At 36.4% G+C, this 27664-nt stretch overlaps 1 protein-coding gene across 1 annotated transcript; it reads left to right on the forward strand.

The window, feature by feature from the left end:
* The first annotated feature begins 16431 nt into the window (after positions 1-16431).
* LOC149205344 (uncharacterized) lies at positions 16432-17220 on the forward strand. Its single transcript, XM_089397377.1, has one exon. It carries the CDS (start codon positions 16432-16434, stop codon positions 17218-17220), a length of 789 nt encoding a protein of 262 aa, XP_089253503.1.
* Positions 17221-27664: the final 10444 nt, after the last annotated feature.

Here is a 27664-nt window from a genome sequence, read left to right on the forward strand (position 1 = left end):
GATAAAATTAAAGAAGGGAGTTCCAGGAGTTGTAGCATTATTGCTACAATACTGGAGCCCACCAGCAACCTTGTTGGAAGATCGCTTGACGTGAGAAATGAGGATTGTTGGGATGTTAGGTAGCATGGATCAAATGCATCCAAGATATTTTTTCAATCTCCAACTAATGTCTATATTCTTGGTGCAGGGAAAGTTTTAAGGATGGAAATTTATCTTAAAGTTTAAAAACGTTGGTGAATATTAGTGGTCCTTAATATGGAAACTTTAAAATTTTTAGTCATATCTTTGTAAAAATAGTCAAATTTCTAATAATTACATATATATTCGCTATAAAACTTTGAACATTTTTAAGGTAAAATAATTGTATATTATAAAATTTGGGCAAATAATTTTTAGAAAAAATGGAAATTGTCAAATCATTTTTTGGAAAAAGCATGAAAAAATAGCCCACTTGCGAATATTAGCCCTTAAAATTTTCCCTTACTTGGTGTTAACTCCATTGAGGATATGTTTCACCTTTTTGATAACCAATAGAGAGTCCCCTTCAATTATTATCTTTGAGTAGGAATGTTGACTCACATAGCTAAGACCCATTGTTAGAGAGAAACAAATTGTTGTGTTGTTGGTGTTATGACCCATGGATCCTTAGTAGAAGAAGAGAGCATGCCATGCTCATTTTGGAAGATGCCTCCACAACTATCTTGGGTTGGATTTACCTTTGAAGAAACATCAAAGTTTAATTTGAGAAAAGAGCCTGGGGAAGAGGGGAGAAAGAGGTGGAAGGGGAGCATGAGGGAGAGGAGAGATAAGGTGGTGATAGGAGAGAGGCTAGTAGGAGAAGACCAAGCATCTAGAGGCCAAAGGAAATTAAAGAATATTATTTCACTACATTGAGAAATTTAGACCAGATTGTGTTATGAGGGAGGCATTGATCTCGAAAAATATATTATTCCTCTCCTTCCAGATGCACTAAAGGACAATACTCAACACTAAGGTCCAAGCTCTATTAAATATATGATTCTCAAAGTAAGAAGGACTCCAATTTGAACTAGTATTTTCTATGTTGTTCGGGTTTTAATCTGAGTGTACGAAGAGAGCTCACACTTGATCCCACAATTTTACTGAGAAAGAAAAAGTGTTGAAAAGGTGATTGGAATATTCGTGACTACTTTGACACAAGTGGAAAAATTATGGGCCCTCAAAACCATACTTAATTAATCTCTCCAATGTCAGGGTGGATTGGAGGATGAGGAGCTATAGGAAATGAGCCACTTTTGTCCATAAACCTTGATCCTAGATTTGATTCCAAGCCTTACGAGAGGGTATATCCTTATGACCAGTGGCTAAAGAAGAGGACCCTCTAGTGCTAAAAAATCCACCAGATTCATAACTCCATCAAATATTTTCTTGGCCTAATTCAAACAAAATCTCTCTTTGGAGTTTAAGCCAAAACTAATTCATGGCATCCTCATCCTCTTGATAGGGCCAATAGTCTCAATTTTTCTATGTCCTTCAAGTGTCAAAGGAAGTGTCATTATTTCAAGAAAAAAATACATATCCAAGACCACATCGATTTTTTAATATTCAAGAGAAAAACTTCATTGACTATTCTAGGGTGTTGCTGCCATGAGTCTTCCTAGAAGAATGTTGATTTCCCATCATAGATTTCACAAAATTTGTGCTACTAGATGAGGTTGTTTTCATTAGAATGATTCCAAATGGTGGACCCTTGTATGAAAGAGGAAGAGTGTAGTTTTTGTTGGAGTGTGAAATCATGATTATATTTTTTCTTCTAGAGTTCATATCCTCCTTGTATCCATTTCCACTTGATTTCTGCACCAAAAATGCTATTGAGAATTTTTGGGTCTTTGAGGGCTAAATCTCCCTTGGATTTTAGAAAGCATAGCTTATCCCAAGAACCCAAGGACCATTCTAATCCAAGGGGGCTCCTCCCCAAAGAAAAGAATGCTACATTCCTTTGATTGTTCTTAATATAATCTTAGGAGATACTAAAGTAGAGAAGAGATAGGTGGGGAGGGCTTGAAGCATAGATTTTAAGAGAACTTATGGGCCAACAAAAATGTGTGTAACTATTATGCTCATATTAAAAGGTCTAAGTGATCATAATTAATTTCAAAAATATTATAATTAATATGTATTTAGAGAGAAAGAGAGTTTGTAAGAAACTAATTGCATTTTATATCACAATATTTGGGTGGTTAGAAAGTTAACAAAACTTATCATCCATTAACATGGTTATAAAGTTAACATGGTTGGTAGGTAAATAGTATTATTATTACTTTCATTTGTTTGGATTATTATATAATTAATAAAAATAGTCATACAAATATTGATGGTCATACTTTACATTTGAAAAAGAGGTTGAAGTTTATTTTATTTCATATTTGAAGCATAGGTGTTTTGGTGGAAGTTAAATGCCTTGTATGGGTGTGATCCTTGAGTTGCATAAAAGAAATAAATGTTTACTAAAAATGTGCTAGCGAAAATAATGGAGTGTTGAAAAATGTGGAAAATATACTAAGGTAAGAAACAATTTTGTTTGTTTTCCCTTTATGATAATTTTAGGTCAATAACAAAGTATATAAGGGACAATTGTTGTAATATTGCTTATAATAAGAGGTGGGGGGTGAATCAATATGAGGATATCATGATCATCATTTTAAAATTTAATAGCTCTTTAAAACAATTATCTAAATAAGCAACAAAACTATGCATGTAATCAACAAATGCAAACATATAAAAATCAAGTCAGAGCACATGAGAAATACATCCAAAACACATGAACAAATGATGTATGTGGAAACCCATAAAGGGAGGAAAGAACAATAATTATTTTCTTCTTTGTCTTCAATATTTGATTACATTAGTTTGCTAGCACCAGCTATCAGGAAGCACCAACTCTCTTTTGTTATGTTTTGCTGACACCAACCAATAGGAAGCACCAACTAGGATTTTGTTCTGTTATGTTGGCACCAACAAACATGAAGCACCAACTCCCTTTTATTATATTTTACTAGAACTAACCAACAAGAGTCACCCAATCCCGTATCTTTCTTAGGTACCATTAGATCACCCTTTCATCTTATTTTCACATTGGACCGTGGCACTCTCCAAGGAATTTTGATCAAATTATGTTCTCTAGTATGATCTCTACAGTTTATACTCAATACTAAAATATGATAAATACATTTAGTTTTCTAACATTAACACAATAACCATATATTTCAATATGCTCAACTGTCAAGCTTTCCACTATATAGCCTTACTCTTTCCTTGACCCACACACTTATGAATCTCTGACAATCTATACCCATATACATATTTGGTTTCTATAGCTCCTAGCCTTATCAATACAATATTCAAGTACAAAGTAGCCTTACAAAATATTTTGCTAAACATTGAAATATTACTACCAACTTTTTCTCACCAATTTCTATGTCTTTTATAGCTTATGTGATCCCAAATACCATGGACATCAAACCCAATTTTAGCATTGGTAATTTCACCATTGACAATTTCACTTGGAATTGGTCATTGCAAGCATAATATATTATTTTTGTGTTTTACTATATTCCTTTTAATTATTTATTAATTGGATTTTGGCACCTAGAACACCTGATTTCATTCTATATTTCATCCTTAATTCCAATACTTTAACTCATGCGACTATGACCTAGAACTATGGATTAAGTGTGGAAGGTGCCTTTTTTCTCCATCGTAGATTAATTCTTGGCTACCTTAACCATTCAGCTTGTAGGAATTATATGCCCAAAGGCTAGAACCATAACCTTACCACCAAAGGTGAAAATGCTCACAAATTGACCCCTTTGGCACAAATATTGAGGATATGCCGCATCTCTAACACGTGTTAGTCTCTAAGTGGCGCCATGTGTCACTCACATTCGGCCCACTTGGCCACCCAAAATAGCTAAAAATGCATGCCATCTCATCACTCTTCCATGTCACTGGCACCTAGAGTCATGTGTGCTGCGAAGCCATCATATGAATACACCATTGGGTGAATTTCACGTGTTAATACAAATCTTGATGGAAATTTGTGCCATTGGATTAAATAATCTCCAACCATTGGATCATATAACATGCTAACTAGTCATTAACCCTTGTGCTTGTTGGGTGCTCAATGTGAATATGGGCTATTAAATGAATTCCTTCACCATCAGATCATATAGTTTGATTTAATAGTCATTAACCCTTGCACTTGTTGGCACTCAATGTGAATTTGGGCCATCATATCAAGTCCTTCTCTGCCATCAGATCATATTAGGTGTTGGACTAGTCATTAATCTTCATAGAATTATGTGCCCAATATACAATATGGGTCATTGATTTGATACCTTCATAATCTATTAGTGCACTAGATTAAGTGTGGGCCTTATTAGTATCCAATTCATCCTTTATTAACCACTCATACACTTCCACCTATCACTCTACCATGTCAACTTTTCCACGTAAATTGCTAACTATACTTTGATAGGACATGTTGGAATTGTGATTGCTGGAACCTTGCTAAACTTCAAACCCCCATAACTCCTTATCCCTTATAAGTTTTTCCAAGTGCCATATACTATTGGAAAGGTCTCAAAGAGGAAAATCCAACTATTAAATTTGTTGGAACACTTGGGCTGATCCATTGTAACAAAAATGCCTCCAAAGGTAGGTTCCATCCTTGACCTTAATTAGGAAATAACATTGATTAATATTCTTACTAAGTTGATATTCATCATGTTCCAACAAAGCATATAACACAAGCAACTACAACTTCCCACATGCTTAGTTAATGCTAATACTAAAAATCATCTCATCTCGTGATTATCATTACTGAGGTTGAAATCAATTCCAATAATCTCCCCTTTAGGCATTTATGGCAATCTCCTATTCTTGTGGCTGATATTTTTCTCTCCCCCTTTAACATGAATGGAAAAGAGGCTCTATGAAAATGGATTGGTATCCAATAAATTTTCACTTTTGATCCAACTTCTTGACTTTCCTTGTTGTACCTCTAAAGGTGTTACCTCTTTTGGATCATTGGTCAACTATTTTTCTATTGTTACTTGTGGACTGCTTCACTATGCTTATAAAGTGATTGTTGCTATCCAATCTCAACTATAACCCCAATGACTTGTAATCTTGGCAAAAAATCCTAAAAACCAATAATTAGCAATCATAACTCCCTCTATTACCTTTTCTTTCCAATTCTTCAAATAATTGATTCCATTATCACTTTTGCTAATGCTTGTGGTTTATATAGCTGCTACTAACTCTTGCGGCTCCTACAAACACTTGTGTTGATTTCTATCAAAGTCAAGGGATAACAATGGTTGTCAATAAAAAACACTCAAATTTATTTATGGATTCTTGTAGCTGATGATGTTGTCTCTTACTAGAATGCTGGAAACAATTTTTTTGTTACCCTTGGGGCCTAACATGTACTATTTCTTATGGCTGTTCATTTAGTTCTTTACATTAGATGGTTGCTGAAATTACCCCCCTGAGTTTATGCTACTTATTTTTTCTGACTATTGATCCTTAGAGAATATTACTACTTGTTAGTTGTATTATGCAGTAAATAACTCATACACATGCCTACATTAATTATCTTCCCTTGGATTCCCATGTCAATATGATTTTTATATAATAAACACCACTTCTTTTAAGCATTCTTTTACATCACTCAAGCTATAACTAGATGGGTGTAAATCAACAATAGAGATCAACAGCTAACAATCTCTTCGTTCAAATTAAAAAAATATTTAAAACTTGTTTTAACTAATAAACTTTAGAGTAGATCCTTTTCATATACTTCATGCTCATTCATAAAGGAAATTACAGTGTTGTTACACATCAATAATAAATCATATCTCATCAACAACAAATAGGCTCAAATTTACCTTAAACATTTAGATGCACTACTTTGTATATTTATTCTTGTTTCTTGCATCTATCATCTTTTGCTTCACTTAAAGCCATGCTCTTCTTTTTAATTAGGAGAATCTAGGATTCTACTCCCCTTGAGTATATTTTCTTCTTTTTTGATTACACATCAATTTGTATTGAATGTCACTTCATGGCCATGATCACACATGTGGTTGACATCTGAATATTTGGTCTTTCCATTCTTAACTGTAGTGTTTCCTTTACCCAAAACATTATTTGAAGCATCATGATTGAGGGTAACATGTCCTTCCTTGAATTCGTTTAGGGATTTATACAAACCTTTATTATGTGAGAAATCACTATCAATGTACTTGGAGCTATCTTTTTCTTGAATGCATAGAGAAAGACTACAATTCTCTTGTTTCTCTTTATTTTGCTTCCATACTTTGGTATGTTGATTCTTGATAGGGGTATCTTCTTCTAATTTATTGTTCAACTTGTTATGAGTAAGTTCTTTCTTTTGTTTTGATTTCCATAAGGAAATGAACAACTTACTCCTACAATATTTTGCCACATGTCCAAGATTACTGCACATGTAACATCTTATGAGACCAAAGAAATGGGAAAAAGGATCATGTCTTCTAGTACTATTTTTCATATATGAATTCTACCTTGCATCTAATTCATTCCCATTCCTTGCATATGATTTTAAATCCAAATATTTTAAATGAAAAATGATATCCATGAAAGAAACTTGGATACTTGGGAGGGTATGATCTATTTGAAGGAGTTTCCTTTCCTTGTCCACTTATTTGAATGATCCTTCTCTTATGCTACTTATTCTGCTTGTGACATATGATCTGCATGCTTTTACAATCAACTACAACATGTCCATAATTATTGCACTAGTATCACTCAAAGTAATCCCTTAATCGAGAAACAAAATTGTTATTTCTCCTTTGATAGCTTGTGTATTGCTCTACTTATTTTTGTGAGCAAATGAGAAAAATACTCTTCTTGATTCATTCTTCAACTACTAGTTTTTTTGCTTTCTTGCTTCATTTTTTATCATATTAATTCCTTCATGTATCTTTCTGCTACTATTTTCTTTGAAAGGCTTCTTAGATGCTTCTTTATTTCCATCTAGATCACATGGACATGTCTTTGAGTTAGTTTCTTCATTAGTTGTTTCATGAAATAAAAAACTTGATTTATTGGAGGGAGATATTTGACTATTGGGGATATTATCCAAGATCTTGGTACTATTCTCAAATTTAAACTGATTCTTCTTCTTTTATAGATAATTTTTTAAAGAAACAACCTCATCTTCTAATCTATCACAATTACCTTCTCTTTCTTTTAACTCACTTCCCACAACTTCAATATTCTTTCTTCTTCTACTTGAGTTTTCAAGCTAATAATTTCTTCCTTAATCTCATACTCTTTGCCTTCAAATATCTAGAGTAATTTCTTCTGATCTTTGTTTTTCATTATAATCCTTCCTATTTATTTTATAACCTTATCAATCTCAACTTCAAGGTCTACTATTTGGTTTATCTATTCTTCTTCACTATCATGATCTTCATGATCAATAACTCGAATGCTCATAAATGAGTGATTATCTTTATTATTTTCTTTAGTATCTTCTAATGGATAGCTAAAATCTACATAATTTACTTTGAAATCATGTTAGAATATAGATAAATTACCTTTTAGACTGAATTGCATCTCTTCTGGGTCTTATGCACCTTCATCCATCCTTATTCTTTGAACATTATTTTTCCTTTTGATGATCAGTTGCTTGCACATTGGGAGGATAATCCTCAATATGCTAAGTATCTTTTTCTGGGATGCCTTCTTCTTCTTCTTCCTTCCTCTTATTTCCACTACTTCCACTATTATCTCCTTCATGGAGGACTTGAAACTTCTCCCATACATCCTTTGCAAATTCATAATGCATTATTTTCTCAAGTTCTAAATTGTGTAGACTATTGTAAATTTCATTCATGGCCAAAGCATTCCATTGTTTTACTTTATTTGATAGTAGTTTCCACTATAACCATTAGTTAATATATGTCAGACATTAGATCCAAGATCAAATAATTCATATTTCATCTTCTTTTTTGTACCTCATATTTTTCACCATTGAGTAGAGGCACATTTTGATGATCGATGCTTTAGACCATATCTTCCATCCAGTGGCTAGACTGTACTTGAAGGAACCAACTATGATACCTATTGTTAAAATATTGCTTATACTAAAAGGAGGGGAGGGAGGGGGGTTAATTAGTATAAGGTTATCATGATCATCATTTTAAACTTTAATCACTCTTTAAATTTTTTATCTAAATAAGTAGCAGAACTATGCATGTAATCAGTAGAACCAAACATATAAAAATCAAGACAAAGCACATGATAAACATGTATAAGCCACATGAACACAATATGTACATGGAAACCCATAATGGGAGAAAAACATAATACTTCTTATATTCTTTGTCTTCAATCTTTGATTATATTTGTTTGCTGGCACCAACCAATAGGAAGCACCAACTCCCTTTTGTTATGTCTTGCTAGAACAAACTAGAAAAAAGAACTAACTCTTTTTTGTTCCATTTTGATGGCACAAACCAATAATAAGTACCAACTCCCCTTTGTTCTATTTTTCTAGCACCAACTAGCAGGAAGAACCCACTCCCTTATATTTCTTAGGTACAAATAGGCCACCCTTTATCTCATTTTCAAACTGAATCCTGACACCCTCTAAATAATTATGATCAAATTAAGTTGTCTGGTTTGATATTTGAAATCTATACTCAATATTACAATTTGATAAATACATTTACTTCTCTGACCTTATCACAATAACCAGATTTTCATTCTTCTCAGCAATAAATCATTCCACTATACAACCTTACTCTTGACTCATCCCACACACTTTTTAATCTATGAAAATCTCGACCCGTATATAGGCTTGGTTTCTATAGCTCTTGACCTTATCAATACATTCTTCAGGTGCAAAGAAACCTTACAAATTCTCTGCCTAAACATTCAAATAGAACAACTAACATTTTCTCAACAATTTTTGTCTTTTAGTGCTTATGACCTCCCAAATACCATGGGAATCAAACCCCATGTTTACCCCTAGTAGTTATTGACGATGTCAATTGGACTTGGTCATTGCAACCATAGTAATTTATATTGGTGTTTTACTATATTCCTTTTAGTTGTCACCTAATCAAATTTTGGTGCCTAGAACACTAGATTTCATTCTATACTGCGCCGCTAACTCAAACAATTTACTCATGCAACCATGGCTTGGAAATTTGGCTTAAGCATGGAAGGTTCTTGTTTGCTCCAACATAATTTAACTCTCCACTACCTTAATTGTTCAACACCTAGGCATTATATGCCCAAAGGATAAAACTACAACCTTACCACTAGAGGTGCAAATACTCACAAACCAACCCCTTTGGCACAAATTTCAAGGATATGCCACATCACCTACTGATGTTATCTTTTCCACATGCCAATATATAAGTAGTGGCACATGTCACTCAAATTAAACCCACTTGGGTACCCAAAATAGCCAAAAACACATGCCACATCATCAATCTGTCATATCACGGCCACCTACTGCCATGTGTGCTACCAAGTCATCATCTGAATACCCCATCGTGTGAATTTCATGCATTAAATACTACATATGTATAAATCATGATATGATCTGGACCATTATATTGAATCATCACCATCCATTAGATCATATCTCACATTATCTAGTTGTTAAACCTTGTGCTTGTTAATCACTAATGTGAATATTGGCTATCAAAATAATTCCTTCGCTACCATTGGATCATATCAGGTGTTGGAATAGTCATTAAACCTTGTTCTTTTTGGCATCTAATGTGAATCTAGGCCATCAGGTCAAGTGCTTCTTTGCAATTAGATCATATCAGGTGCTGGATTAGACATTAAGCCTCACACATTTGTGCATCTGATATCAAATATGGGCCATTGATTTGATACATTCATAGTCTATTAGTTAATCATCTTAAGTACAGGGCCCTACCATTTCCTAAGTCATCCTCTATTAACCACTTGTACATTGCCACCTATCATTTTTCTATGTCCGTTGTTGACCATACTTTAATAGGACATATTGGAATTGTGACCACTGGAACCTTTCCAAACTTAAAACAACCATAACTTCTTATCCCTTAGAATTTTGTCCAAATGTCATATACTGTTGGAAAGGTCTTAGAGGGGAAATATAACTAAACACTTTGTAGGGACGATTGAGTTGATCCACCATAACTAAAATTCCTCCAAAGATACGTTCCATCCTTGACCTTAGCTAGGAAACAACACCTATTAGTCATATTTCTGTCAACGTTTCAAATCCCAACAAGGATCCATCATCAGGATCACTCCATGTATTCCATCCTTGATGATGGATCCCTGTTGGGATTTGAAAGATTGACAGAAATATGGTTTCTACTGTGGATACTCCAAGACTAAGCTCAAAAGAAATTAACAACAGATGCCTTAAATCCAGAATCATTTCCTTGTATGGAGGGAATACATGGAGTGATCCTGATGATGGATCCCTGTTGGCATTTGAAACATTGATAGAAATATGGTTTCTATTGTGGATACTCCGAGACTAAGCTCAAAAGAAATGAACCACGGATGCCTAAAATCTAGAATCATTTCCCATACGGAGGGGATACATGGAGTGATCCTGATGATGGATCCCTGTTGGGATTTGAAATGTTGACAAACATATAGTTTCTACTATGGATACTCTGATACTAAGCTCAAAAGAAATGAACCACAGATGCCTAAATTCCAGAATCATTTCCCTGTATGGAGGGGATACATGGAGTGATCTTGATGATGGATCCCTGTTGGGATTTGAAACGTTGACAGAAATATGGTTTCTACTGTGGATACTCCAACTCTAAGCTCAAAAGAAATGAACCATAGATGCCTAAAATCCATAATAATTTCCCTATATAGAGGGGATATATGGAGCGATCTTGATGATGGATCCTTGTTTGGATTTGAAACGTTGACAGAAATATGGTTTCTACTGTGGATACTCCAAGACTAAGCTCAAAAGAAATGAACCATAGATGCCTAAAATCCAGAATCATTTCCCTATACAAAGGGGATACATGGAGTGATCTTGATGATCGATCCCTGTTTGTATTTGAAACGTTGACATAAATATGGTTTCTACTGTGGATACTTCGAGACTAAGATCAAAAGAAATGAACCACAGAAGCCTAAAATCCAAAATCATTTCCCTGTAGGGAGGGGATACATGGAGTGGTCCTAATGATGGATCCCTGTTGGGATTTGAAACGTTGATAGAAATATGGTTTCTACTGTGGATACTCCGATACTAAGCTCAAAAGAAATGAACCACAGATGCCTAAAATCCAAATCATTTCCCTGTACGGAGGAGATACATGGAGTGATCCTGATGATGGATCCCTGTTGGGATTTAAACATTGACATAAATATGGTTTCTACTGTGGGTACTCCGAGACTAAGCTCAAACGAAATGAACCACAGATGCCTTAAATCCAGAAACATTTCCCTATACGGAGGGGATACATGGAGTGATCATGATGATGGATCCTTGTTGGGATTTGAAACGTTGACAGAAATATGGTTTCTACTATGGATACTCTGAGAGTAAGCTCAAAATAAATGAACCACATATGCCTAAAATCCAAAATCATTTCCCTGTACGAAGGGGATACATTGAGTGATCCTAATGATGGATCCCTGTTTGGATTTGAAACGTTGACATAAATATGGTTTCTACTGTGGCTACTCCAAGACTAAGCTCAAAAGAAATGAACCACAGATGCCTAAAATCCAGAATAATTTCCCTGTATGGAGGGGATACATGGAGTGATCCTGATGATGGATCCCTGTTGGGATTTGAAACGTTGACAGAAATATGGTTTCTACTGTGGATACTCTGAGACTAAGATCAAAAGAAATGAATCACATATGTCTAAAATCCAGAATCATTTCCCTATACAGAGGGGATATATGGAGTGATTTTGATGATGGATCCCTGTTGGGATTTGGAACGTTGACAGAAATATGGTTTCTACTATGGATACTCTGAGACTAAGCTCAAAAGAAATGAACCACAGATGCCTAAAATCCAGAATCATTTCCCTGTACAGAGGGGATACATGGAGTGATCTTGATGATGGATCCCTATTGGGATTTAAAACATTGACATAAATATGGTTTCTACTATGGATACTCTGAGACTAAGATCAAAAGAAATGAACCACAGATGTCTAAAATCTAGAATCATTTTCCTATATGGAGGGGATACATGGAGTGATCCTGATGATGGATCCTAGTTGGGATTTGAAACGTTGACAGAAATATGGTTTCTATTGTGGATACTCCGAGACTAAACTCAAAAGAAATGAACCACGGATGCCTAAAATCCAAAATCATTTCCCTATATGAAGGGGATACATGGAGTAATCTTGATGATGGATCCTTGTTGGGATTTGAAATGTTGACAAAAATATGATTTCTATTGTGGATACTCTGAGACTAAGCTCAAAAGAAATGAACCACAGATGCGTAAAATCCAAAATCATTTCCTTGTATGGAGGGGATACATGGAGTGATCCTAATGATGGATCCCTGTTGGGATTTGAAACGTTGACAGAAATATGGTTTCTACTGTGGATACTCTGAGACTAAGCTCAAAAGAAATGAACCACAGATGCCTAAAATCCAGAATCATTTCCCTGTAAGGAGGGGATACATGGAGTGATATTGATGATGGATCCCTGTTGGGATTTGAAACATTGACAGAAATATGGTTTCTACTGTGGATACTCTGAGACTGAGCTCAAGGGAAATGAGCCACAAATGCCTAAAATCCAGAATCATTTCCCTGTACGGAGGGGATACATGGAGTGATCCTGATGATGGATCCCTGTTGGGATTTGAAACATTGACAGAAATATGGTTTCTACTGTGGATACTCTGAGACTAAGCTCAAAAGAAATGAACCACATATGCCTAAAGTCTAGAATCATTTCCCTGTATGGAGGGCATACATGGAGTGATCTTGATGATGGATTATTGTTGGGATTTGAAACATTGACAGAAATAAGGTTTCTACTGTGGATACTCCGAGACTAAGATCAAAGGAAATGAACCACAGATGCCTAAAATCCAGAATCATTTCCCTGTACGGAGGGGATACATGGAGTGATCCTGATGATGGATCCTTGTTGGGATTTGAAATGTTGACAAAAATATGGTTTCTACTGTGGATACTCCGAGACTAAGCTCAAAAGAAATGAACCACAGATGTCTAAAATCCAGAATCATTTCCCTGTACGGAGGGGATACATGGAGTGATCCTGAAGATGGATCCCTATTGGGATTTGAAACGTTGACAAAAATATGGTTTCTACTGTGGATACTCTGAGACTAAGCTCAAAAGAAATGAACCACAAATACCTAAAATCCAGAATCATTTCCCTGTTCGGAGGGGATACATGGAGTGATCTTGATGATGGATCCCTGTTGGGATTTGAAACGTTGACAGAAATATGGTTTCTACTGTGCATACTCCGAGACTAAGCTCAAAAGAAATGAACCACAAATGCCTAAAATCCAAAATCGTTTCCCTGTACGAAGGGGATACATGGAGTGATCTTGATGATGGATCCTTGTTGGGATTTGAAACGTTGACAGAAATATGGTTTCTATTGTGGATACTCTGAGACTAAGCTCAAAAGAAATGAACCACAGATGCCTATAATCCAGAACCATTTCCCTGTACAGAGGGGATACATGGAGTGATCATGGTGATGGATATCTGTTGGGATTTGAAACGTTGATAGAAATATGGTTTCTACTATGGATACTTAGAGACTAAGCTCAAAAGAAATGAACCACAGATGCCTAAAATCTAGAATCATTTCCCTGTATGGAGGGGATACATGGAATGATCCTGATGATGGATCCCTGTTGTGATTTGAAACATTGACAAAAATATGGTTTCTACTGTGGATACTCCGAGACTAAGCTCAAAAGAAATGAACCACAGATGCCTAAAATCCAACATCTATTACTATTCTTACCAGGATCATACTCACCAAGCTCCAACAAAGTAGGAAACACATTCAACTACAACTACCAACATGTTTAGTCAATGCCAATAATGACAATCATCTCATCCTATGATTGTCATTACTAAGGTTGACATCAATGCCGAAATAACAATGTGAAAAACATGGTCATATTATCTATAAAAAATCGGTAGAACACTAAATCAACATTAACATAAAGGGGAGCTTCTATTATTATTTAAAAAATTAAATATAATCATAGTTAATAAATTATAACATTTGTTAATATATACACAAATAAAGGATTTACTATTTCCATGTCTTACCCTTTTAAGAAAAATTGATTAAAATCTAATAATATGAACTTAACAAGTTATGTATAAAAAATATGTAATTAACATAAAGGGGAGCTTCTATTATTATTTAAAAAATTAAATATAATCATAGTTAATAAATTATAACATTTGTTAATATATACACAAATAAAGGATTTACTATTTCCATGTGTTACCCTTTTAAGAAAAATTGATTAAAAATCTAATAATATGAACTTAACAAGTTATTTATAAAAAATATGTATTAAGAAAAATTGACCTAGCAAGGTAATAACTTGTTCTTCATAGTGTCAATACTAAGCATAGGTGGTCAATTAATGAGCATCCCAATGAACATAGGATAATTTTCTCCACTTTTACAAGGGCCGAGGGCCTTAAATCATGCCTCAAAGTTAAGGTCTTTGCACTTTGCAAAATTTTCAAGTAATAAATGAAAGAAAAATTATTTAATGAGTCTTTTTTTACTTCATTTTTTGTAAATTTTCATGTTTCATCAAGTACTTAATTTAACAATATCAATACACATACTTATCAATTGAACAATAGTATTTCATTTTTTCATTTCACAATATAATAATTTGCCACTTAATTTTAACAATTAATTTTGAAATTTAAATAAAAAATTATCATGGAATCAACATAGATAAATACCTCAAAAACTATTTGATTTATTCGCATATATTAGTTCTCTCCTTTGTTTTCTTGCTCCCAAAATTTCTCAAACCTATCTCAACAACCTAGGAATAGCCTCTCCAGGGCCCTAGCTCTAGGAAACCTCCAAAAGTTCCCTAGCTCTTCATGCCCAAAACCACTCAAAATTACAACTCTCTTGGTATGCCCAAATCATCAATCCAAATCTCCAATCCTATGGTTTCCAAATCTCAAGAAAATTCCTCCTCTCAATGAAACTAGATATTTTGAAAACACAACCCTCGTCTCCTCCCATCTCATCCCTGTTTAAAGCTTTCTTCCACCACCTTCCTCTCTCAAGCCAAACTTAGCAATGGTAAATATCTATAGTAGGTCATCCATCATGCCCTATTAATGCCAACAACTCACCAAATTTATCTCTAATTAGATTCCCTCAATTTGATGAAATCATATTCTACTTCCTATTTCTTTAATCATTAACATTTAAAAATCAATTACATTAACATTAACATTATACTCCCACATTAACACTAGCATTTCCATTTTAACATTAATATTATATTCAGTCATAGGCCATAACATTTAAATTTACTTAGTAACATTGAAGCTAAAAAATAACAAAACAAATTAACACTAACATTAATTTAACATTAGATTTCAATATAAGCAAAAAAATAAATAAATTAATCATTAAATTAATATTAAATTTCATTACAAACATCAAACAAAACCATACTAATAATATTATAATAACAAACAAATATATTATAATAATAACAACATGCATGTGTGAGGTATGTACACATAGCTGGAAGAGATATAGCTTGTGCATGTAGTAATGATAATAATCAACACATCTAAGCAGAATTCATATATACTCAAAACCAATAAACAATAGAATAAATATTGTAAGGCATTAATTCATAACATATACTAATAGAGTAACAATCATTTATCAATCGTAAAGCTCAATCATCATATCTAAATTAGGGATTTAACACACAAAAGAGAATAAAGTAGACACTAAGGTTACATGATAAAACCTAATAACATTCTTAACTACTCTAAATGAACCAATACCCTAACCTACTTCTATTCTCTAGTTTTTATCCTTCCTCTGTTGGACCATACTAGGGAATAAAATCTATTGATAACACTCCAATGAAACATATAAGAATTGAGAATTGGGTGAGAAGTTAGTTTGTCATGAAATTTGCTCTACACGAAATTTGCACAAGGGTTACGAGGCAATATAGCACAAGGGTAAACTCGTGCAACAATTCAGGGACGGCGTTCTGGGTGAGTGGAACGAAGTTGGGAATTTTGACGATCTAAGTTAAATAATGGATGCAAGACAGGGGAGGGGTGAAATCCCCTCCTTTAGGGACGTAATGGCTGGTAATCCTGGTAACAGTAGCAGGAATGGGAGGGTGACGGAATTATCTGAGGAAAGCCCAGTCATGGGCAACCAGTGGCAAGCACGACTGGTAAACAAATGCCTTCCACGGGCACAGAAAAAGCCCAGGTATGTAATTCCGAGTAACAAGCTGGAAAATTATCGATGTTATATGAGAGATCACGCGTTAATTTGTAAATTTATCGGGTATTGGCCTTCTGAAAGGGATCTCATGAGATGGATCCAACAGAGATGGAAACCAAGAGGCCATATTGATCTCAAATTGGGTGCTAAGGGGTTTTTTACAGTCATTTTTGCAAATTTACAGGACAAGGCAAAGGTTTTTGAAGAGGGACCACACTTTATGAATAATGCGGGACTGTTTACACGGTATTGGGAAGATCGATACAACCCTGATGAAGAGAAAATCAAGGCAACACCGATATGGGTTCGCTTATTTGGGTTACCTGATGAATTTTGGGATCCTGAAATATTGGAAGGAATTGGTAATTCAATTGGCACTTTTGTGAAGGTGGCTGAAACCACGAAAAGGGGTAGATATACGTCGTATGCAAGGATTTGTGTATATATGGATACCTCAGCCCCTTACCCAGAATCTATTGAGCTCGAGTATCAGGATGAAATTTGGCAACAACCTATTGATTACGAACATATACCGTTTCGCTGTAGACGCTGTCATGTTTATGGTCACCTCGCAAGGGATTGCCCACAAGGTAAAGAAGAGGCAGTGGCAAAGGACACGACGGATGGCATTCGACCATGAGATGGGAAAGTAGGAGAAGAACATGAGTTCCAAGAGGTACAGAGGAGAAGGAGACCCAATTTTGGGAATCCTAAAATGCAATCCCAGGAAAGGAACTCAATACTTGAGAATCATAATCAGTACTATATTCTTCAAACGCAGGAAGAAGACGGAAAACAGGTTAAGGAGAATAATGAAACAAACCCAATTGCACAGGACCAGGAGATCAACGTGGTAGTGCCAATGGAAATGATTAAGGATGGAAAGAGGAAAAGTCGAAGCCCAAGCAGAGAGCCGGAAGGAGAGGAGGGAGTACACGATGATATGCATATAGAACAATCTAAGAAGGGGAAGGAAATTGTACAAGAAGTGGGTACAAAGGAAGAAAAAATCATGAAGAAGTTACTTACTGATTGGAAAAAATTGGACGAACGGTTCATCCCAGAGAAAGAGAAACAATTGTATAAGGAAACCTTTCAACAATATAAGGAGAAGAAGGCTGGTTGTTTAGAACATAGGTCGGATCACGATAATCAGGACACCCAAATTCTAGAAGGAGACAGTCAAGGTAAGACCGGAAGGAAAAAAGGCAGACGAACGTTAAATGAATCAATCCAAGCAGTGGGAGAGACTCTTGTAAACTCAGGACGGGTGATACCTCTGTTAGAGGTATTTCTACAAACTCATAGAAAGTTTTAAATGATTGTTCTAAGTTGGAATATCCGGGGACTTAACAGTCAGGGGAAACAGAGATATTTGAAGGAAAGAGTGAAGAAAGACAAGCCAAGTATTATGGTAATTCAGGAAACGAAAATGGAAAGTCAACAGATGGTAGAAATTGTAAAGAAAATGAAATTAGGATATGAGGTTATGGCTTTAGATGCAATAGCGACAGCAGGGGGATTGGCCATTTTGTGGAATCCAGAGGAGGTAATTTTTGAGCATTGGTTTACTTTACCTAGAATACTTTCAGGTCTGTTTAGATTAGTAGGGATGGGGGAAAGAATTTTGTTCACTGGGGTATATGGGCCTCATAATCATAGCGACAGGAAGGATTTCTTGAAGAACCTCCATACTATGAGAAATCTTATTCCGAACATCCCGTGGATGATAGGGGGGGATTTCAATCTGATCAGGCATCTAGGAGAGAAGAGAGGGGGGGTAAGGAGAGAAGATTCGAATATGGAGGAGTTCAATGATATGATCAGGGATCTGAGATTAGTAGATATACATACAATAAATGGTGTACATACTTGGAACAACTGTCGAGGAGGACAGAGTCAAATTGCCTCTCGACTGGATAGATTTTTATTATCGGAGCAAATTTTGAACAGGGATGTGTTCATTGAAGCTAAAATTCTCCCTAGCATTGGATCAGATCATTGGCCCATTCGGTTGGAGGTTGATATCAAGCAGACCAAAGGGAAGAAACCTTTTCGCTTTGAATCCTTTTGGCTTAGGGATCCACAATTTATAAAGAAACTGGAAGCATGGTGGAATCACTGCACTAGTCGGGGCAAAGGGAGAATGCATACTCTTCAATTGAAGCTTAAGGAACTAAAACAAAGAATCAAAGAATGGAACCGGAAAGAATTTGGGAATATTCTGGAGGCCAAGCAGCAGTTGGAAGGAGAAATGGAGGACATCCAGCAAAGAATTATATTGGAAGGCAGAGATGAAGCCAAGAGTAGGGAGGAAGGACGTATTATAAGCCAGTTAGAGGAACGACGAAAACAAGAGGAGATTTTATGGAGACAAAAATCAAGGGTACGATGGTTAAGGGAAGGCGAAAGAAATACAAAATTTTTTCATCAAGCTATGATTCAACATAGGCATAGGAATAGAATTTTTTCAATTAAGAATGCAGAGGGAGAAAGAGTGTTAGAACAGGTAGATATTGAAAATACTCTAGTGGATTACTTTAAGGGGGTGCTCACGGAAAGTCAGAGGGATAGAAGGGAGGCAATTCTTAATATCTGCAGGGAGATACCAAGAATAGTTACAGAGGACCAAAATAAGGCATTAATGCGGGCAGTAACCATGGAAGAGGTAGAAGAAGTTGTGATGAACATGGCTAAAAACAAGGCTCCAGGACCGGATGGATACACAATTGAATTCTTCCAGGCAAGCTGGCACTTTCTAGGCAAAGAAATACTGGAGGCGGTGGAGGAATCAAGAATCAGGCAGCGAATATGGCCAGGTATTAACTCAACCTTTTTCACATTGATCCCTAAGAGTAAAACATCAGAAGAACCACAGGGTTTCAGACCCATAGCCCTGTGTAATGTAATTTATAAGATTATATCTACATTGATTGCGAAACGGTTGAAACCTCTCCTCCCCAATTTAATTGCGCCTGAACAGACTGGGTTTGTGGAAGGTAGGCAAATTTTGGATGGTATAGTGGTATCTCAGGAAGTAAAACATTCTTTAAAACAAAGGAAAAAGAAAGGGATGCTTATGAAGTTGGACTTGTCTAAGGCTTATGATCGATTGAATTGGGATTATCTAAGAGCGGTTCTAGAAGCTTTTGGGTTTGAAAACAGATGGATTGCTTGGATAATTAGTATGGTCTCCACTCCGAACTTCTCAATTTTGGTTAATGGGATACCTACAGATACGTTTAATGCCACCAGGGGCATCAGGCAGGGGGATCCAATCTCGCCGTTCCTGTTCATACTGGCTATGGAAGGATTAAGCAGGAAAATTAAGAAGGAGGTCAGGGAACGAAGGATCAAAGGCATTCGATTGTGGGGAGATAATCTAATCATCACACATCAACAGTTTGTTGATGATCTGATGTTGTTCGGAGAAGCGTCGCTTAGAGAGGTAAGGGGTTTCAAACATGTCTTAGAAGTTTTTATGAACGCTTCAGGTATGGCGGTTAATAACGATAAATCTTGTACTTTTATTTTTAACTCACCTGAAGCTGTTAAGGCCCATTTAACTAGAGTGCTAGGCTTTAGACAGGGAGAATTACCCACAAAATACTTGGGCATTCAGCTAGATATAAACTCAACGCGCATAAAGAATTGGCAAAGTTTATTGGACAAGATCCGGAAAAGATTAGATAGCTGGTCGTTTCGAATGCTGAATATAGCAAGTCGAGTTGTTCTTTTAAAATCGGTATTACTATCTATTCCTATATACCCTTTGTCAATTATGGCTACCCCCAAAGGCATTTTTTCTAAATTGAGAGAAATATTGGGTAAATTTCTTTGGGGGGGACCAAAGCAGCAGAAAAAATGGACTTTGGTTTCATGGCAACATGTAATCAGACGGAAAGAGGAAGGAGGCCTTGGTGTCAGGGATTTGGAAATAGTCAATAAGGTTTTAGGGGCGAAGTTATGGTGGAGATGGGTGCAGGGGGGTGCGGATGTATGGAAGAGAATATGGAATCAAAAATATGATATGCCACGATCAATTGCAGGACGCCTACGGGTAGCAGAAACTCCACGGGGGTCACAAATATGGGAGTTAGCAAGAAATAACAAAGATCTGGTTCGGGACTTCACTTTCTGGGAAATCCGTGAAGGAAGTTCAGCGAGGTTTTGGGAGGATGGATGGCAACAGCGTGAGCAGTTGGAGAGAAATCAAACTTTACATGAACTTCAAGCAGTAGCGCAGCGGGCAGGAATGGAATACGTTAGGGATTATTGGAGACGAGTAGACTTGAATGATATGTGGAGGATATGGAAAAGACCGCACGAATGGGATGAGAGAATAAGTCCGGAGACTCAGCAAGCGTATATCAGAGAAATAGATTCGCGGAAAATTAAGATTCGGGCAGGCAGCGATATCCTTAGATGGGGTAAATCAATGCAAGGTATGTTCACAGTTAAAGAAGCTTATTACTGGATTACGAAGGAGGAAAGGGTGGACGAACCAGTGGATTAGAAAAAGATTTGGGAAGGAAAATGGTGGCCAAAAGTAACACTTTTTGCATGGTTGGTGTGCAGAGGAAGGATATTGACTTGGGACAATTTGCAGAAACGAGGAATGATTGGTCCATCCCGGTGTTATCTGTGTAGCAAGGAGTTAGAGAACCAGGAACACCTGTTGAATAGATGTATGTATACTCAGAGTCTGTGGGAAGAACTTCGGGTACTCTTTGGCCAGTCAAACAGGGATCCCGACAGTCTTAGGAGTACCATTTTACAATGGGGAAAGGGGAATTTTCAAAGTAAACTTGTCAGGAGGATATGGAGTCTAGCGGTTGGTTTTGTAATATGGGAGGTGTGGAAAGAACGAAATCGTAGAATTTTCAGAGAAAGAAGCTGCCACGAATCAAGAATTTGGGATGAAGTCTGTCGATCGATTAAAGAGACGGTCTTATCTGAAGCCTGGAGTGAAGATGATTGGAAATTAAACTTGGACGAGCAGCAAATACTATCCAAATTGAATATTGACTTTACAATGTTATATCCCAACACTGACAGGAGTAATAGGTATCGCATGCAGAGCCCAAATCATTTTAGATTCCCAGGAGACAGCCGAATTAAATTGTCCTTCGATGGCGCATCAAAGGGCAATCCTGGGCAAGCAGGATGGGGAGGTATTTTCCGAGATAGTAGAGGGATTTCAAGGTGGGCATATGCTGAATGGGGAGGGGAAATGTCAAATAATGAAGCAGAGTTATGGGGGGTCTATCATGGCCTTCGAATTGCAGCAAGAAATGGATATCGAAACCTTGATATTAAAGGAAATTCCCAACTTGCGATCGAAATGCTAAGGAAATTGAGGGGTGGCAAAAGCTGGGACCATGTGGCGAAAAGCTGGAGGACAGCTGCGATCATACAGGACATAGAAGGTCTGATGTGGACGGTTGACTATATTACGATCAATCATGTTTTGAGGCGAGGTAATAGGGCGGCCGATTTCTTAGCCAATTGGGCATGTGGAGAGCCGAATAGGGCGATGGATGGTAGTTGGTTAGTATTCCAGGAGGATCCACGGTGGAATGAGTTAACATCCATATTAAGACAAGATAATGATGAGGCGATCACACTTGATAGGACCGATTAGCTGCCTCCTCATAATGAATTGGAGGGGAAAAGACAGGATCATTAATGATAGCACCGGGGGTATGAAGAACAGTGTCGTCCAAATTAAATTAAGGAGGAGTGAGTATACTCAGGCCTTGGGAGAAATGATCATCCCAAGAAGGAATGGGGGTCAGGTACCGAGGTGGTGGAGCGGTGGCGTCAGAAGGACAGGGATCGTATCACATCATGATCCAAGACCTGAGACGTGTAATAATGAGCAGGCTTGGAAGCACCCAAGCAGTAAGGAGGAAAGGTGGCCGAGCGGGGTTATAATGTTGCATGCTTGTAGATGGAGCAGCGTTCTATTCTTGCATGCCTGTAGAAGGAGAAAGGTTTTATTGATGCATGCCTGTAGACGAACGGCGACAAGGCTCAATTTGAGAGTGTACAACAGTCAAGCGAGGGGGGGAGGTTTGGATCTTCTGTCTGAGTACAGTATAGCGGAATTGGGAGCGCATATTAGAAGGTTCACGAAATTGCTGATAAACATTATGGCAGTGAACCCAGACAGAGGTGAAGGTAGGCGAACGCGCAGCCAGGGGGTGAGTATGGATGTGAAAGGGAAGAATGTGGCTGAGGAACCGTCGCACCGCATTTACCTGGACATACCGGAAGATTCAGAAGAGAAAGAATTTGATATACGGGATTATCTTGCAGAGGAGGAACAGCGGCCGACCTCGGGCGGAAAGGTTGGGAAATGGAAGCGGAGCACTGCTCCATTGGGCGCCAGGGGAGATACGGAGGAGGATTCGAAAGAAGATGAAGAGGATGAGGGTAGCAGGCGTGGAAGGAGTCGAGGTCGATGGGGTCGAGGCAGCGTGAGGAGCAGAGGGAGGCCTGCAGGAAGTGGAGGGAACCGAACTAACAGAGCTGCGTATGAGGAAGGTTCAGTCAGTGGGGTCAGAGGCAGGAAGAGGGGAAAAAAGGATATGAGGAGGAAGTTGCAGGAGGCAGAGGAAGCCTATATTAATGAGACCAATCCTAACATTCGGAGAATTATAGACCACTTAGAAGAAGAGGCAATGCAGGAACTATCTGAACCTGAAATGGAAGATTGGGAGAGTTTTCTCCCTGACCCGGGACACACTAGAGGGAGAATGTCCCTTTATAAGCAGTCATTACATGTCTACTGGGGTATGAAGAGATTACTCGCCAAGGCCATGGAACAAGTGGCATTTGAAATGGTGGAGCTGGCTCAAGGAATGCCCACCCTTAAAAGAGAACTGAAGAATATCCAAATGACTCTTCTCATGCAGGATAGGAAGATGGACAAGCTGGTCCAGCTGTTTAAAGCAAGTGGAATAGAGGTTAAGGCAGAAAATGAGGTCAAGCCTGATGCCATGAAGCAGTAGAATATGCAGATGTCGACAGGAGGTTTTCCTATGAATCTTTTTGTATTTTTGATATATTAGATGGTCTTGTTTCAAGTTACGAAAAGTATGTTTTTAGGACGAATAGAGGGGTTTTTAGCATGGTTAGATAGACTGAACATCTACTTTTTTTGGATGGCTATTATATACTATCGAAGGCCACCCGGTTTCCCTTCTGGGCGGGTGGCGTCCTGTTTATGTATGTACTATTTCTTTTAGTAATAGAATCTTACCTTAGTTTACAAAAAAAAAAAAATCATATAAGAATAAGCGTCAAATACATTGACGAAGCTTCCCTAGTAGGCAACTAACAATTTCCATCACACATTCGAGGAAGCATGATCTAACATCATTCTCTCACGACTCTAGGTTTTGTAGGACAAACAGTGGGAAACGCCTTTAGACTTCCTGATATGACTAGGTTTTGTAGGTTTTAACCCTGTATAGATAATACCTACAAAAAAAATCTTAACAGTAATAGAAAAATACAATGACTTTCACATAACATATACACAAAGATTTTTCTCCAAGAACCCAAATCTGGGAAAACCAGATTGATTTTTCATTATATTCCTTTCAATGTTACAATACATATATACATGTCATATCATTCATAAAATCATGATCCATTGACCATGGATTAGAATATAATCATAGTTCCTTTGATTGGATCTACAAAAACATGGGAAAATCCACTATGTGCTCAAAAATCACTAATAGTGAAAAACGTAAAAAATATATGCCAAAAACCGCCTAAAAAATATTTTTTGCGGTAGAAATATGTCTTTCGTATTAATCAAATTATTAGGATTTGGTCGACTTTTTGAACCAACTAATGTGGTTCATCCTTAGGACAAGGTGAGAAATCAATCGATTTGAAGGAATAAATAATATGGATGCGTCATTGCCGAGAGTTAGCCATTGGAAAATTAGTTAATAAGGTAAGAAACATATTATTAATTTTTATTGGTAAGGGGTTGTATATTAAAAGAATAATTAATTAGTTAAAAACTAGCTATTAGGAATAAATAAATATTAATTAATTATTTAAAAACTAGTTGTTAGGAATAAATAAATATAATTGGTTACAAACTAGTTGTTAGGAATAAATGAATGTAGAATATTCTAAATAAATTTAATAATTATTATTTGTTAGGGGTTGACCCATTCATAAAAAAATAAAAATAGCTATGTTGACTTATATAGAACTTGAGAGGTATTAAAATATTTATAATTTATCATAAAAAATCAAAAGAAAAAAGAGGTTAAAAATATAAAGGAGAAGGACTCAACAATTATCATTATTCAGAGCAATGAATTGTCAAGAGGGGAAATAAAATTAATATCTGAAGGGTTAAAAAAAATAAAAGTAAAAATAAAAAACAATAAAAAACTAAAAATTATTATTATTATTATTATTTAGTTTATTATTATTATTATTATTATCTTGAGAAAGAAATAAAGAGGAAAAATGAGAAGAAAGGGAGGAAGAATCATGAGGTGAGAGCCGGAAGTCGACTCTTACTCAATTTCCAACCATCATCCCTAATAAGATTTTTGGCATGCCTTTCAATTTTAATCGCTTCTCTAAGCTTCCTGTGGTGGAAGTGATCAACTCTAGAAATGAATTTGGATTTTTCAATGCAGACATGGTGTTTCGATTTCTTTGCATGCTCTGCTAGGGTTGATGACCATGAGCGATTGTGCCTAATGTCAGCAGCATGCTCCTAGATTCTATGCTTTATAGACCTACCTGTTTCTCCAATATAGGGAATACCACAGGAGCAGGGAACAAGGTAGATCCCCTTCATGTCCATAGGGTCAATAGGGTCTTTGATAGATCTAAGAGAATTTTTAATGGTATTAAGAGGCTTGAACAAAGAAGATACATTAACCTTCCTAAGGATATGGGCAATCATATCCGTGGTTCCTTGGATAAATGGGAGATGAACCTTAGAGATAGGATCTGAACGAGCAGGTTTAGCTCTGGGCACTTTGCAAGCCCTATGAAAGGCCTTGAGGCTTTGAGATCTACTATACCCATTATTTTTAAAAACCTCAAGAATATGAGATTTCTCCTACTCAAGGTGACTATCATCAGAGATTCTCAGAGCACGGGTAGCAACAATGCTAACAACATCGAATTTTTGAGCCTGGAAATGATGAGAACTAGCATGGAGATACTGTTCTGTGTGAGTTTTCTTATGAAAAACTTGGTGACCAACGAAACCATCATCCATCCTTGAAAGGAGAATGTCTAGAAATGGAAGGAAACCATTCTCCTCAACCTCCATCGTAAACTTGATGGAGTTAGATTGAGAATTAAGGTGGTTAAGGAATATATCCAACTTCTCACAACCATGAGGCTAGATGACACAAGTATCATCAACAAACCTCTTCCACTTTTAGGGTGAAATTGAGCCGTGGCTAAGGTCTTGGTCTCAAAAATATTCCATAAATAAGTTAGCGATGATAGGGGAAAGAGGGGAACCCATCGCAACACCGCAAGTTTGCTCATAGAACTCACCTTGGAAACTAAAGAAAGTCGAGGTGAGACAGAGACCAACTAACTTGGCTGCCTTGAACCCTATCCATTTCTTAGTTTTCCATATTTTCAATGCCTTCCCTTGACATATTATGGTGCCATGCCTAACATGTGATATATTTTAATGCCATTAAATAACATCCGCCACTAGGATACATAATGCATCTCCCTTTTGATTTTATCTAGAATGGTTGGAAAATCATCAACTAACATGAATATACTTTTTCATCAATTAATGGTTTTATTAACTAACAATAAACCATTAGGAGATGTAGGAACTTCATTTTATGACTTAAGATTGATATATTTAATGGAATTCCATGCTTAGTCCCTTTTGTGGATGAGCTCTTGATCACGACTCCCACTAGCCCATGTGACCAAGGGCTAGGGATAAAACCTCCAATCCTTGAATTTTCCAAAATTGATTATTGTTTCTATTGTTAACTATGACTATACAAAGAAAACTTATTCAACTTAATATGACTTGAGGCCTTATAGATTATAGTCAACCTTATTTATGCAATCAACCACTTCTCGAATAATATTTACCAAATCACATGGAAGGGAACTAAAACTTAGTGGAACTATTAAGCATGAAATACCTAGTTCATTCATGAATTATCTTGCTAGGGAGAGAAGAAAATTTTAACATTATGTTAACATATTGTTTCTTATTTATTCAATTCCATAAATAATATAGAGAAAAAATTAGAAAATTATAAATGAGAATTCCTTCTTTAAGCACCTACGAAATTTGACATATTTAATCATTATAATTATAACCAAAAATTTCTCTATTTATTTACCCATAACATGCTCATAACTAGAATAATATAATGAATTAATGTAGGTAAACAAATAGAACTTATATGAACATGACAAGGATAATTAGAAAAAAACTAGTAGACTAGGTGATTTCCGCCCAACCATAGGTCGTCCTCCTGCATAATTCCACCCCATAGCTCGGAGATGATACCACCAAGGCTTAGTAGGAACAATGGATCTAAGTTCAATCTACAATAAGTTCAACAAAGATATGTTCCACTACCCAGTTTTGCAAAGAGTAAAGCAACTACAAAAACCCACATTACCTTCCTTTCACCACACATAAAGCCTTCCTTTTTTACTTTTCAATCCCTCAAAAGTATTTTAATCTCGTGCTTTTGAAAAAATATGTAGAAAGGTTTGCAGCTAGTTTCACAAAACTTCTTGTTGAATTTTCCTAGTTTTCTATCTCTTTCCACAAGAATATCTACTTATTTTCATGGTTGGTATGGTCTATATGTTCATTGAACTTTTTTCCCACTCTTCTCTTCACTATAACTTCCCCTTTACTTTCATTTTTCCTAGTATATTGTTGGTATCCCAAATTGCTCTATTTTTACTCCATTTCTATAAACATTAACCTCTGTTTTATCTTGAATTAAACCTCTCTTTCCTGCACTAGTCCAAGATAACTACCTATTCTTGCATATGCTTCGTATCTTACATTAAGATTTATTAAA

The sequence above is a fragment of the Pinus tabuliformis genome, chromosome 1_2, assembly GCF_031772625.1.
Source record: "Pinus tabuliformis cultivar Carrire ecotype Pingquan chromosome 1_2, CPIR1, whole genome shotgun sequence".
Lineage (NCBI taxonomy): Eukaryota > Viridiplantae > Streptophyta > Pinopsida > Pinales > Pinaceae > Pinus > Pinus tabuliformis.

Bases quoted from the DNA above. Each gene is read 5' to 3' on its own strand.
- LOC149205344 (XM_089397377.1), top strand. From the start codon at position 16,432: ATGGCTGGTAATCCTGGTAACAGTAGCAGGAATGGGAGGGTGACGGAA.